We start from the raw sequence: 16,185 nt of genomic DNA on the forward strand, positions 1-16,185 counted from the left end.
ATGCCAGTCTAGGGATCCCTGGGTGGCGCAGCGGTTTGGCGCCTGCCTTTGGCCCAGGGCGCGATCCTGGAGACCCGGGATCGAATCCCACATCGGGCTCCCGGTGCATGGAGCCTGCTTCTCCCTCTGCCTGTGTCTCTGCCTCTCTCTCTCTCACTGTGTGCCTATCATAAATAAATAAAAAAAAATTTAAAAAAAAAAAAAAAAATAAATGCCAGTCTATTTTGGGACTTTATTCTGTTCCATTGATCTGCTTCCCTTTATGTCAATACCTATCTTGATAATTGTATCTTTATAGTAAGTCTTGAAATCAGGTAAGATATTCCAGGTTTGTTCTTCTTCAAGACTATTTTGGCTACTCTAAGTCCTTTAAATTTCCACGTAAGTTTTAGAATTAGTATACCAATTTCCATTAAAAAGTTATCAGAATTTTGATTGGGACTGCAGTTTGGGAAGAATGGACATATTAACACTACTGAGTCTTCCAACCCATGAACACATATATTTATTCTCTTCATTTATTTAGGTCTTTAAAACTTTCTCTCAGTAGCAGTTTTTTTTTAAAGATTTATTTTTTCATGAGAGACAGAGATAGTGGCAGCGACAGAGGGAGAAGCAGGCTCCATGCAGGGAGCCCGATGTTATTTATATATTAAGTCTTCAGTGTAGAGGTGTAGAGGTATTTCACATCTTTCATGAAATTAATCCGTAATATTTTGTTTTGATGCTATTATAAAAAGTATTGTTTCCCAATTTTTATTTTCCAATTATTGTTGCTAGTATATAAAAACTTGTTTTTATATATTGATCTTGTATTCCGCATCCCTGTTAAATTCAGTTGTTAGGGGCAGTCTGGGTGGCTCAGCGGTTTAAGCACCTGCCTTCGGCCTGGGGCATGATCCTGGAGACCTGGGATCGAGTCCCACGTCGGGCTCTCTGCGTGGAGCCTGCTTCTCCCTCTGCCTGTGTCTCTGCCTCTCTCTCTCTCTCTCTCTCTGTGTCTATCATGAATAAATAAATAAAATCTTAAAAAAAATAATTCAGTTGTTAGTTCTATAATATTTTTGGCTGATTCTTTATGATTTTCCATGTAAAAGATCCTGTTAACTATAAGAAAAAAAGATACTTTTAATTCTTCCTAAATTTATGCCTCTTATTTGATTTTCTTGCCTCTTTCTTGCCTGACTAGGACCTCCAGTACAATGTTTACTAGCAGTGGTAAGAGCAGACAACCTTGTCTTACTCCTTGATCTTAGGAAAAAGCATCAGTATTTCACTATTAAGTACAATATTATCTATAAGTTTTCAAAATTTCACTATTAGGTACAATAGTAGCTTTAAGTTTTAAACTGAAGAAATTCCTTTTATTCCTAGTTTGATGAGAATTTTTATTATGAGTGGATGTTCAAATGTTTTTCTACATGTATTGAAATAAATATGCATGTTTTCTTCTTTATTCTACTAATATATGAATCGGACTGATCTTTGAATGTTTTAAATTAACTTTGCATTCCTGAAATAAACTTGTGTAAGTCAGATCTGGATACATAGCGTATAATGTAAAAGTCAGCGAACTTGATAAAAACAAAAGAATCACTAACATTTCACCACTAAACTTTACCTTCGGTTTTACCTTAAATGCTCTAGGTACTTACACATCCATATGGTGACCAGCACTCTGCAGTCCATCCCCCATTTCTTTTTCTATGGCACTCCACTCACTAGGGGAAAAAAAGATAAAACCAAACAAACCATGAATTAGATATGGAATATTATTAAATGGAATATTTCATAAGGTTTTTTCTTTCTAGCTAGCTTTTAGACAATATTGGATTTGGATTTATTTTCTGTGACCCAAATATGTTGCTTTCCCCTTAAGTCTAACAACTAAATGCAGGTGAAAGCTTTAAATTGTTAGTTCAAAAACTGCTATCTGCTGCTGCTAAGTGCAAAGTATCACACAAAAACAGCTTCTGCTTATAGACAACTTTCTCAGCTAGGGTGCCTGTTTAAGTCAATTGTAGAGTTTAAGAAACTATGCATGCTAATCTTGCTCTTGATCTACTTAATCAGAATCTCTGGGGGTATGTATACTTTCTAAAGTTCCATGGATGATTCTGATGAATGCATTTCAGCTAACAACAACAAAAAAAAAATTGTCCAGAAACATTAGATACGCAGTAAAGCTTCAGTAGTTGCACTAAAATTGATGAGAAAGTCTACTAAAACCACAGATCATTTTGTTGTCATTTCTTTAAGATTTTATTTATTTATTCCTGAGAGACAGAGACAGAGACAGAGAGAGAGAGAGAGAGAGAGAGAGAGAGAGAGAGAGGCGCAGAGACACAGGCAGAAGGAGAAACAGGTTTCATGCAGGGAGCCTGACTGCAGGACTTGATCCCGGGTCTCCAGGATCATGCCCTGGGCCAAAGGCAGGCTCTAAACCGCTGAGCCACCCAGGGAATCCCAAGATTTTTTTTTTTTTTTTTAATTTTTAAGTAATCTCTATACCAAACGTGGGGTTTGAACTCACAACCAACCCCAAGATCAAGAGTCACATGTTCTAGCAACAGAGCCAGCCAGGCACCTCTTGTTGTTATTTCTATGGAATGCTTCTCATAGAAATTCTTTTTGGGGAGTTAATTATGTATATTATAGTAAACTAAAAAAAATAAATCTGTATCCCATATCCCAAGAAGTTACATAATTTGATATATTTCCTTACAGTCTTTTTATTTACTCATTTTAATTGGCTGAGATCATATGATATGCAATTTTGTATCATGCTTTTTTCTATTCAGTGTTTTCCCATATTATTAAAACAATTTATTCTAACATTGTTTCATATGGCAACTCAATTTTTTAAAACCATTTCCTAGTATTGCAATTATTTGTAATTTTCCTCCTACCTAAAAATTACATAAGCCTCTTCAATTGTACCATATCAAAGAAAAAAATTTAAACACTATTTTGTTAACATGTAGTGTTTAAACACATTTTTGTTGCTGAAATACCAGATTATATACTTAGTGTTAGAATGCAGAAAATCTCACATGATTTTTAGTACTGTCAAAGCAAAACAAACATAAATCACCTATGCACAATATTATGGTTATGATTAAATAACAAAACAGGTAAGGCTCCCTCTAATAATGTTCTTTCCTTATATGTTTGTAACTATTCTCAAGACAGTAATAGCAACCTTTTTTTTTTTTTTTTTTTTTTTTACTAAAGCCACATTTATAATGCTTACAGGACAACTCTGTTTTTATATACCTCTGTCATCTCAAATTCAATATATCCGAAGCCCTGTTATTCACATGAAAAAGGAGCCTATTCGTTTTGGCAGATGACAAATATAACTAGCCAAATATGAAATGCAGCACAGTAACTGTAGGTTATATGTAAGATTCTCTCTCTCCCTCTTGCTCTGTCCCTTTCCCTGTCCCTACCTCCCTCTAAAAAAAGAGAAAATAAAAAAGAACTAAGAATAGTCCAGATCAAATGTCTACTGGATATCCCACAAGTACTTCATTCATCTAATTAATCTTTGAACACCTTACTATGCACAACCAACTCAAGGCCAACATAATCAAATTTAATTCCTTTGTTTACCAAACAAGACTAAAAACTAGTTCAAGGAAGACAGAACTTACACTTTATCACATATGTATGCCTAGTAATTTATACCTAATAAATACATATTTACAGCTTGTAGGTAAAATGAAAACAATAAGTGAATTAACAAATGTGAAGAGGGAAACATGCTGGATTCTGTGTATTAGCACAAGGCCTCTCCCCTCAAGGTACATATAGTCCTAACCCTCTGCTACTCAAACTGTGGTCTAGCAATAGCATCATCTAAGATTTCATTAGAAATGCAGGATCACAGGGGTGCCTGGGTGGCTTCATTGGTCAAGCATCTGCCTTTAACTCAGGTCATGATCCCAGAATCCTGGGACTGAGCCCCAACTCAGGCTCCCTGCTCAGCGAGGAGTCTACTCTCTCTCTCTCAATAAACAAACAAACAAACAAATAAATAAAATCTTTAAAAAAAAAAAAAGAAAAAGAAATGCAGGATCACAGAACCAATTCCAGATCTACTGTATCAAAATATTCATTTTACATACCTCTATCACCTAAAATTCAATATATATAACTCAAGATAGTTCTCCAGGTGATCGGTATGCCCATTAAAATGTAAGAAGCACTGCTAAAAAAAAAGATTCTTTTTTTTTTTTGAAGGATTTTATTTATTCACGAGAGACACAGACACAGGCAGAGGGAGAAGCAGGCTTCAAGCAGAGAGCCCGACATGGGACTCGATCCCGAGTCTCCAGGATCAGGCCCTGGGCTGAAGGTGGCGCTAAACGGCTGAGCTACTCGGGCTGCCCTAAAAAAAGATTCTAATCTGGGGTTCAAGGTTATGTCTAGGACTGGAAATAGAAAACGTTAACCAGTTTATTGGGGAGAGGAGGAAATCACTAACATACAAGGAACTATTAAAGGGTAGTTGACTTAGCATCAACATTATAAGAGGAATAAGGAATGCCCGGTTGGCTCAGCGGTTGAGCACCTGCCTTTGGCCTGGCGCGTGATCCTGGAGTCCTGGGATGGAGTCCCACATCAGGCTCCCTACATGAAGCCTGCTTCTCCCTCTGCCTGTGTCTCTGCCTCTGTGTGTCTCTCATGAATAAATAAAATTTTAAAAAACCGGGATCCCTGGGTGGCGCAGCGGTTTGGCGCCTGCCTTTGGCCCGGGGCGTGATCCTGGAGACCCGGGATCGAATCCCACGTCGGGCTCCCGATGCATGGAGCCTGCTTCTCCCTCTGCCTGTGTCTCTGCCTCTCTGTCTCCCTCTGTGTGACTATCATGAATAAATAAATAAAATCTTTAAAAAAAAAAAAAATAAATAAATAAATAAATAAATAAATAAAATTTTAAAAAACCGAAACCATAATAACTGAATCTTAAAGTGGTTTAATGAGTAATTGTCACAGATGAACCAACCGTATCAAAAAGGGTCTTGGATCTTTTGTACAATCTGAAGACAATTATGGACTTTTTCCCTAAGAAGGAAAAAAATCATAAACACAAAATTTGGAAGAAACTTCTGACAACCTGAAGTCCATCTTCACCACTTAAGGGGCACCTAGCTGGCTCAGTCAGTAGAGCATGCAACTCTTGATCTTGGAGTTATATACTCAAGCCCCATACTTGGTGTAGAGATTACTTAAAAATAAAGTCTTAAAAAAAGACTTATGAATTATAAAAACCACCAAGGCCCCTCCTACTCCAGCACTTTACAATTCCATTAAAAGTAAGAAAGAAAAAGACTTCAAAAATGCCCAAGCATCAAAATTTAGGACAAGAATTGAAAATATTATTTTTTTTTTTTAATTTTTATTATTATTTAAATATTATTTTAACAAAAATAAAAAGTTTAGAAATAAATCTACTCACCCAATCAGATTTTCATTAGGGATAGAGGTACAGAGGGAAAGTCACCAGCCTAAGCAGATCTATGGTTAATAGGTTTGATGTTTACAGTGCTATAGAAGATTTCATGTAAACATAAAGTTCCATACATACTAAGAAAGGATCTGGAAATCACTCCCTATGTAATCCCAAAATTGGATATTTAAAATCAGGTTCAGAGATCTAACACTGATTATTCCAAGTCAGGCAGCTGTTCAGACGCAGACCTGAGACTAGAATCAACTGCCAATAGTGTTCTATTAATCCCAAACTATGACATTTCCTTTTTTGTTTCCTTAATCAAAAGAATTCTTTACCCCCCCACAATGCATACAACCAAAAAATTAAAAATACATGATCATTAAATTAAATAGATCCTGTGTCTGTGAGCATGCATGACAAGTGCATGACAAGTTTTGTGTATCCATGATCATGTGTCTTTGCACATGGCTTTTTGAAATAAATTTCCCAGAATCCCTTGTAAGGAATTATACCAATTAAATCTGAAAGAGATTTTTTTTATCGCTTCTATATGGATTTATAATCTATGAATTAAGACGAGTATTTTTAAAGGTTCAACTAATAGAATCCACCAATTCAGGCTATGAGCTCCTAACACCTTTCATTAGCTACAAATGCAGTTACCAGGACTGAAAACTCTTTCCCCTCTTTTTTCTAAGTCTTTTTTTTAAAGATTTTATTTTTTCACGAGAACACAGAGAGAGAGGCAGAGACACAGGCAGAGGCAGAGGGAGAAGCAGGCTCCATGCAGGGAGCCCAATGCGGGACTCAATCCCAGGTCTTCAGGATCACGCCCTGGGCGGAAGGCAGACGCTCAACCGCTGAGCCACCCAGTTGTCCCTTTTCTAAGTCTTTTGGAGAGTGAATCCCACCTATGTATTCAGTCCAATTCCGAACAAGTGGATCTGAGTGCTCACTTCGGCAGCACTGAGATCTGGAGTGGATCTTGGAGTTATATATCTGAAAGTTCCTAGCTCAGTCTAAAACTAGTGAAAATAAATGTAAGTCCTATAAAGCACCTGTGGGGAATGGCCCTTTGGCCTATCCTATATCAGATCAAGTGCTGTAATGCAGGGAGAAGCTGTAAAAAGGCCAGGAACTCAAGAAGAGCACACAAAGAACACCTGACCTACAAAAAACAAAACAAAAAACAACAAAACAACAAAAAAAGAAGTTAACAGCAATGTATGACAGAAAATATTATAAAACTTTCCCCATTTCCTTTCTGTGCACCTAATTCCTGCTTATTTCTTCCACATATTTTCACATCAAGTGCATGTAAGTCAAATAAGTGTATGTCTCATCAACTGTCTTAACCTGGACAGTCTTTTTCCACTCACAAAACAATGCATCCTGTTAGTCCATCCTCTCACTCCAATCTCTCATTTAGCAACAAGCCATAATTTTATAAAATTACTTGAGATACAGGTTGAAAAACTTTAATTAAGAAACAAAGCGGGATCCCTGGGTGGCGCAGCGGTTTGGCGCCTGCCTTTGGCCCAGGGCGCGATTCTGGAGACCTGGGATCGAATCCCACATCGGGCTCCCAGTGCATGGAGCCTGCTTCTCCCTCTGCCTGTGTCTCTGCCTCTCTCTCTCTCTGTAACTATCATAAATAAATAAAAATTAAAAAAAAAAAAAAAAAAAGAAACAAAGCTTAGGGCAGCCCGTGTGGCTCAGTGATTTAGCACCACCTTCAGCCCAGGGTGTGATCCAGGAGACCTGGGATCGAGTTCCACATCAGGCTCCCTGCATGGAGCCTGCTTCTCCCTCTGCCTGTGTCTGGCTGGGCCTCTTGGTGTGTGTGTCTTTCATGAATAAATAAAACGAAACGAAACGAAACGAAAAGGAAAGGAAAGAAAAGGAAAAGAAAAGAAACAAAGCTTATGAGGGGAGGAGGGAGGGCACCTGGCTGGCTCAGTGGGTAGAGTAGCAATTCTTAACCTCAGGGTTCTAAGTTTGAAGCCCACATGGGGTGTAGAGATTACTTAGTATCTTTAAGGGGTGGTTCAGTTGGTTAAGCACCTGACTTGTGATATCAGCTCAGGTCTTGATCTCAGGGTTTGAGTTCAAGCCCCACCTTAGGCTCCACTTAAAAAATAAAGGGATGCTTGGGTGGTTGAGCATCTGTCTTTGGCCCAGAATGTGATCTCAGGATCCTGGGATCGAGTCCCACATCGGGCTCCCTGCAGGGTGCCTGCTTCTCCCTCTACCTATGTCTCTGCCTCTCTCTCAGAATAAATAAAAATAAATAAGTAAAAAATAAAAAATAAATAGCCTTAAAAAAAAAAAAAGAAAGCTGATGAAAAGCAGCTTTATATTTCTTCCCTTCTCAAATTTCAAACCAAAAATAACAACAAATTAAGTTTTTTCCCAATTATTTAACACTCAACTTGAATTTTTTCATTACTCTTACAGGTCAGTGGCATTGAAAAAGATAAAAAACATTCCCCTATCAACTGGCATTACTCAGAGATCCTCTCTCACATTCCTGAGTAATACCCCAAACAGTGCTTTTCAAACTGGGATACTTCATAATGGATATTTGAAGCCATACGATAAACATGGCACAATTGTTCTGAAGAATGAATTTTACTTTCACATTTGAGGAGTGGAAAGTTTTACATATATATGTAAACAACTGTAGATGTTTTATGCCATAAGATGCAAATTTAGCATGTACTGATATAACTCAAGCCTTCAAAGAGATTATGCTCTTGCCACAGGTCCTTCCAGCCAATCCCCGGTGAAGCTGGTAAGGGGAAGTAAAGCATGGTACACCAGAACCTGTGTTACCAAGTTTAAGACTTCTCTGCATTTGAGAGAGACTGCTCTGTATCACTCCCCTCGAGCTTTCTAACCAAAGAATCACCTGACTTGTTCTCACCAGAGACACCTGCTTCACTGAGACAGAGGCCAGCTAATGTTGCCTCCTACAACTTAACACTCCTCTGCTTTAGGAACTCTGTATCTTCGCTGTCTTCTCTATCTACCCTTCCCCCCCGGATCCCCCATGCAAAACACAACAGGTTCTGTTTCTCCCCTTCAAGAAAAACCCCTTAAAAGTCTAATTAGTAACTTACTGTCTTCCCTTCCTTAATACTTTCCTTATTCTTAGAATTACTACAATATAACATCATACCACTTAAATAAATTGCTCTCCAAATTAACACCAAAGATTTACTTACCATTTTCCCTTTTTATCAGACTCAATTCCTCTACAGTAGGACTCTAATTTTTTTCTTTAAGTGTTCCCTTCACTTGCTTGACACTGCACACTTCTAGTTCCTCACCAATTTTCCAATGTCTCCCTCAATGGTTCTTTTTCTTTGCCTGATCCCCCAGCCCTCCCTTTTTTAAAAAAAAAAATAATCTCTATACGCAGTGTAGGACTCAAACTCACAACCCTGAGATCAAGAGTTGCATGCTCTACCAACTGAGACAGTCAGGGGCCCCTCTAACATGATCCTTGAACACAAGAGGTATTTCCCAAGGTTTGGCCCTGAATCATTCATAGACTTACTCTAAACCCTTAACATTATTACCTAACTCTACAATTTCCAATATCACTCTATTAAGATTCATCCTTTATACATAATTCATATTCTCACCAACCTCTTACACTGCAGATCCAAATTTCTAGTTGCTTGACAGAAATCTTTTTGACAGAAATCTTTAATTCAAATGCAATCTATCCAAAACAGAACCCTTTCATGGATCCCTCAACCGTGCTATTTCTCCTATATTTTCTATCACAATCTCTCTAGTCACTCAGCTGCTCACAAGTTAAATATTAGTATCCCAGCACCTACCATGGTAGCAGGAGTCCAGCAAATACGTCTACTAGCAACCACTCTGGTTCAGGCTCTTGATCACCTGTTTAAGTTACCTCAACCGTCCTGGTCTCTCTGGCTCACTTTTCATAAAATATTTTAGATCGAAAATGGTTTTCTATTAACTTATTGAGTTGGAAAAAAGACCAAACTGTACAACATTTCATCATGAGAAATTAATGCAAATTAATCTCTTTGAAATTTGATTCAACCAAGTGACCTTTTATCCACTTGTTTCTCAAATTAATACAAGTCCATTTTTCTAGTATAATAAATGTGCTAGCTTTGGGAGTATCTGATTTATGTTAAATTTTTTTTCTTGCTGGTTTTATTTTTTATTTTTTTTTAATATTTTATTTATTTATTAGAGACAGAAAGAGAGAGAGAGAGAGAGGCAGAGGGAGAAGCAGGCTCCACGCAGGAAGTCTGACATGGGACTCAATCCAAGGTCTCCAGGATCACGCGCTGGGCCGAAGGTGATGCTAAACTGCTAAGCCACCAGGGCTGCCCGCTGGTTTTATTTTTAAGCAAGCTCTACACCCAATGCAAGACTCAAACTTACAACCCATGCTCTACGGACTAAGCCAGCCTGGTCCCCCCTATTAACTTTCAAATGAGGTTATTCCCAAGCTTAACTGGAGTTCCACTCTGGGATTATTTTAAAAATCAGGGTGGATGCATGTGCATAAGTCCAAATGCAACTGTAGATAAGTCAAACATAATGAAGAAGATGACTACTATCTATCTTTCTTCCCATTATGCTATTCCTTCACGTTTAGCCATATATTCCTGTTTACATGTTTATAGTATCAATACACTTCTCTTCATTAAAAAATATCTCTTCAACAAATGGCATTGGGGAAACTGGACAGCTATATGCAAAAGAATGAAACTGGACCACTCTCTTACACCACACATAAAAATAAATTCAACATGGATTAAAAAAATGTGAGACCTGAAACAATAAAAATCCTTGAAGAGAGCACAAACATTAGTCTCTGATGTTGCCATAGCAATATTTTTCTAGATAGCTTCCTGAGGCAAGGGAAATAAAAGCAAAAACAAACTACTGGGACTACAACACAATAAAAAGTCTCTACACAGAAAAGGAAACAATCAACAAAACTAAAAGTCAACTGTCAGAATGGGAGAAGAGAGCTGCAAATGATATATCTGATAAAGAGTTAGTATCTAAAATAAAGAACTGATACAATTCAATACACAAAAAAACAAATAATCCAATTTAAAAATGGGCAGAAGACATGAACAGACATTTCTCCAAAGAAGACATACAGATGGCCATAGACACATGAAAAGATGTTCAATATCACTCAATATCAGGGAAATGCAAGTCAAAACCATGATGAGCTATTACCTTGCACCTGTCAGAATGGCTAAAATCAAAAACATAACAAACAGCAAGCGTTGGTGAGGATGTGGAGAAAACAGAACCCTCTGGCACTGTTGATAGGAATGCAAACTGGTGTAGACACTCTGAAAAACTATGGAGGTTCCTCAAAAATTAAAGATGGAAATACCATATGATCCAGCAAATATACTACTGGGTACTCACCCAAAAAATACAAAAACACTAACTCAAAGGAATATTGCAGCATTATTTATAATAGCAAAACTATGGAAGCAACCCAAGTGTCCATCAAAAGATAAATGGACAAAAGAAGACGTGGTATATATATAATGGAATATTATTCTGCCATAAAAAAGAATGAAATCTTGCCATTTGCAATGACATGGATAGAGCTACAGAGTATAAAGTGAAATAAGTCAGTCAAAGAAAGACAAATATCATATGATCTCACTCATATGTGGAATTAAGGAACAAAACAAATAGGCAAAACAAAACAAACAAACAAACAAACAAACAAAAAGACAGAGACAAACCAAGAAACAGACTCTTAACTATAGAGAACAAACTGATGGTTACCAGAGGGGAGGTGGGTGGAGGGATGAATCAAACAGATGATGGGGATTAAAGAATACATTTCATGATGAAAAAAAAAATGTCATATAATCCTTTTTTTAAAAAAAAGATTTTATTATTTATTCATAGACACAGAGAGAGAGAGGCAGAGACACAGGCAGAGGGAGAAGCAGGTTCCACGCAGGGAGCCCGATGTGGGACTCGATCCGGGGTCTCCAGGATCACACCCCAGGCTGCAGGCGGCGCCAAACCGCTGCGCCACCAGGGCTGCCTGTCATATAATCCTAATATTGTCCCAACCTGCATTTAGTTTCAATGTACTGATCAACCAAAGACTTATGGATAATATGCTACTCTCATAAGTTAAATAAATTTGGCTCCATATCTCGTATCTGACATTCAAATAAATTTCAGACGAATCAAAAATTTATGAAACCACAAAAAACATACAAGGAATGAGAAGTAGTTTTGTAATCCATAGTGAGCAAAACCTCATTAAGACATACACAAAAACCAGAGGCTATTGTTTTTGAAAGGAGAAAAATTAATCATCTATATGTAATTGAATGTAATTAATATATTTCTGTATATCAAAAGTCACCATAAGAAAAGTCAAAATACTGGGATCCCTGGGGGGCGCAGTGGTTTAGCGCCTGCCTTTGGCCCAGGGCGTGATCCTGGAGACCCGGGATCGAATCCCACATCAGGCTCCCGGTGCGTGGAGCCTGCTTCTCCCTCTGCCTGTGTCTCTGCCTCTCTCTCTCTCTGTGTGACTATCATAAATAAATAAAAATAAAAAAAATAAAAAAAATAAAAATTAAAAGTCAAAATACATATGACAAAAGTAGGGGAAAAAATTGCAAATCATTTCACAAAGTTCTAATTCTCCCAAAAGATAAAGAACTCCTATACACCAACTAAGAAACCAATTAGCCCATCATCACTCTCAGTGCAGTATGCTTGTCCCTCTCCTTCCTCCTCCTGCTCCTCCTCCCATTCGTGCTCTCTCTCAAATAAAAATCTTAAAAAAAAAAAAAAAAGAAAAGAAACCAGCCCAATAGGAAAAAAAAAAAAAAGAGAGAGAGAGAGAGCAAAAAAGATAAGTACAGGCAGATTATAAATTTTTTTAAAAAGTTTGACTGCATTCATAATTAAAGAAACGCAAATACAACTACAGTGAGAAATCATTAAAAAAAAAAGCGAGAAATCATTACTCATCATCTGTCTGGTAAAGACAAAAGTTTGCTAAAACTCTTGAGTAATGGTGTAAGAAAACAGATACTAATACGTTGCTGGTGAGAGGTTAATAGCTTTTATACAGGTAAATTTGGCAATATCTACCAAAACTACAAATGCAATTACCCTTAGAGCCAGTAACAATACCTGTAGAACCCATAGAATTTTATCATACAAATATGCTAATACATGTAGAAAATGACACGAACAAGAATATTTATTGCAGAAGACTAGAAATCATTAACAAAAAGAAATTAGTTAAGTAAATCATGATCCTCCTTCTCCTCAATAAAACTCAATACAGTTATTTACTGATAACAATCTATCTTGCAGAGCGATTCTTAAGGAAAAAAAATAAAGCAAAACAAGTGAACATAGCAATGTATACAACATGCTCCCTTTTCATTAAAAAAAAAAAGAAAATGCAGGTGTTTGTATATTAATATATTTATAGTTTTAGATTTTACTAGAGGGATACATAAGAAACCAAAAAACTAGTATTAGCTGTCTCAGAGGAGACCTGGATGATTAGCAGACAAGGGAGATTTTCCCCTTGAGCTTTTATTCCTGTTGAATTTTGTGCCATATGAATGTATTACTTATTTAAAAATGTAAAATGGATCATTTTTAAATTAATTCAATCAAAAGGACTTATAATGGAACTTTAACAAGGACATTTTCTTATAAAAAAGATTCGGATAACCACTTCTTAAATGTCACCACCAAAATAAAACACAGAAAAAAATCGCAAAAAGAAAGGTTCAAAAATAACCAAAATATGTAAGCACTATACACAAGTAGATATTCTAAATTACTTTACACTAAAATTACCCCAAGATGGAAAAACTCATCTTGCAAAATCCTTCAGAAATTATAAAGTAACACCAAGAAAGAAAAAAAAAGAAAATCACTAATTCTATAAAACAGTGATTTCTAATGAAATCTTCTTGGGAATTCTCCCAACAAAGTAAAGAGCACTGGTCACTGCTGCAGAGTAGTTTCATTTTTATCTGCTCAAAATATTGGACTTGTGTTTTTTTACACTTTTAAAAAAAGATTTTAATTGTTTGTTTTTTTGTTTGTTTGACAGGGAGAGAGAGACAGAACAAGCACAAGCATGGGCAGGGGGCTGGCAGAGGGAGAGAGAGAAGTAGGGAGGCTCCCCACTGAGCAGGGAGCCAGATGTCCTGGGATCATGACTTGAGCTCAAGGCAGACACTTTGACTGAGCACCTACACGCATCAAGGATTACTTTCTCTTTTCTTTTTTTTTTTTTTTTTAAGATTTTATTTATTTATTCATGAGAGACACAGAGAGAAACAGAGAGAGAGAGAGAGAGAGAGAGACAGAGGCAGAGACACAGGCAGAGGAAGAAGCAGGCTCCATGCAGGGAGCCCGACGCGGGACTCGATCCCGGGACCCCAGGATCAGGGCCTGGACTGAAAGCATCACTAAACAGCTGAGCCACCCAGGCTGCCCCAGACTTCTTACTTTTTATTGAAAGAAATACTTTAAAACAAAAACTTTAAAAACTACTACTATAGGACATCATTTCAAAACAAAACTCTGATTTTTATATCGTAAAGAGCTAGTTATTTGAAAAGACAGAACTGGTATATCTTTAGCGAGACTCAAGAAAAAAGAAAAAAGAGACTCAAAATCAGAAATGAAGGAGGAGAAATAAAAACCAACATCTCACTCACTCACACACACACACACACACACACACAGAAATCAGTAAGAAAAAATTAGTATAAATCAAAACCACAATGAAATATCACCTCATACCTGTTGGAATGTCTAAAATAAAAAACACAAGAACTAACTACAAAAAACCCCCAACACCACAGGTATAAAAAGAATTATGAGAAATTATGAAAAATCATATATGCCAACAAATTGAACCTAGGAGAAACTAGAAAATTCCTAGAAACATAGCCCTCCAAAACTGAATAAGAAATAGAAAATTTGAACAGATTGATTATTAGCAAAGAAAATGAAACAGTAATTTTTAATAATCCCAACAAACAAAAGTCCAGGATCAGATGGCTGCACAAGTGAATTCTATCAAACACTTAAAAAAACAGCTAATACCTATTCTTCTCAAACTATTCCAAATAAAAAAAAGAGGAAGGAAAACTTCCAATTCATTCTATAAGGCCAGCACTGCCCTGATACCAAAACTAGACACTTCCAAAACAAAACAAAAATCTGGTATCTCTGATGAACATAGATGCAAAACCCTCAATAAAACATCAGCAAACCAAATCCAACAATACATTAAAAGGATTTTTCCCCACAATCAAACAGGGTTTATTCTAGAGATGCAAAGGTAGTTCAATATTCACAAATCAATCAACATGAAATATCATATTAACAAGAGAAAGAATAAAAACCAAGCAATCATCTCCATAAATGCAGAAAAAGCATTTGACAAAGTATTACACCCATTCTTGATATTCCCCAGAGAGTACGTTTTTTTTTTTTTCCAGAGAGTGCGTTTAAAAGGAACATACCACAATATAATAAAAGCCATATATGAAAAATCCATAGGTAACATCATACTCGACACTGAAAAACTGAGATCTTTCCCTCCAAGATCAGTAAAGGAACAAGGATGTCAACTTGTACCACTGTTACAGTACTGGCAGTTCTAGCCACAGCAAGCAGACAAGAAAAATGAATGAAAGTCATCCAAAGGTGCCTGGGTAGCTCAGTCAGTTTTGTCTGACTTTGACTCAGGTCATGATCCCAGTGCCCTGGGATTGAGTCTCACATTGGGCTCTCTGCACAGTGGGGAGTCGGCTTCTCCCTCTACATCCCCACCGCTTGTGCTCTCTCTCTCTCTGAAATAAATCAATTTAAAAAAATAATAATAATTTTAAAATGTTTTAAAAGTCATCTGAATTGGTAAGGAAGAAGTAAAAATTTCACTATTTGCAAGTGACATGACACTATACATAGAAAACCTTAAAGACTACCACAAAACTACTAAAACTGCTAAATGAATTTGGTAAAGTTGCAGGACATGAAATTGATATACAGAAAACTACTATATATTTTTTAAGATTTTATTTATTTATTCATGAGAGACACACAGAGAGAGGCAGAAACACAGGCAGAGGGAGAAGCAGGCTCCATGCAGGGAGCCTGATGTGGGACTTGATCCCAGAACTCCAGGATCACGCCCTGGGCTGACGGCAGATGCTCAACCGCTGAGCCACCCAGCATCCCGATATACAAAAAGACTACTTCATTTCTATACACCAATAACACAGCAGAAAGAAAAATTAAGAACCATTTGTAACTGCACTAAAAATAATAAAATACCTAGGAATGAACTTGACCAACAAAGTGAAAGACCTGTCATCTCTGAAAACTATAAAACATTAATGAAAGAAATTGAAGAGGACACACAAAAAAGACATTCCCTATTTATGGCTTGAAAGAACCAATATTGTTAAGATGTGCCATACTACCCAAGCAATCTATAGATTTAACACCATCCCTATCAAAATGTCAAACAGTAGTTTTTCATGGAACCAGAACAAATAATCTGTAAAATCTGTATGGAACCACAAAAGACCCCAAATAGCCAAAACAATCTTAAGAAAGAAGAACAAAGCTGGAGTTATCACAATCCCAGATTTCAAGACATATACTATAAAGCTGTA

The 16,185-nt window shown here is 36.9% G+C and overlaps 1 protein-coding gene across 1 annotated transcript in view; it reads right to left on the reverse strand.

Annotated features, from left to right (window-relative positions):
• The window catches only part of SNX4 (sorting nexin 4), a 71,070-nt gene that overhangs the window by 13,494 nt on the left and 41,391 nt on the right, over window positions 1–16,185 (reverse strand). The window contains exon 9 of the mRNA XM_025474668.3: window positions 1,656–1,721. Within this exon, the coding sequence (XP_025330453.1) occupies window positions 1,656–1,721 (66 nt within the window). The remainder of the gene's footprint in view (window positions 1–1,655; window positions 1,722–16,185) is intronic.

The sequence above is a fragment of the Canis lupus genome, chromosome 33 (assembly GCF_003254725.2).
Source record: "Canis lupus dingo isolate Sandy chromosome 33, ASM325472v2, whole genome shotgun sequence".
Lineage (NCBI taxonomy): Eukaryota > Metazoa > Chordata > Mammalia > Carnivora > Canidae > Canis > Canis lupus.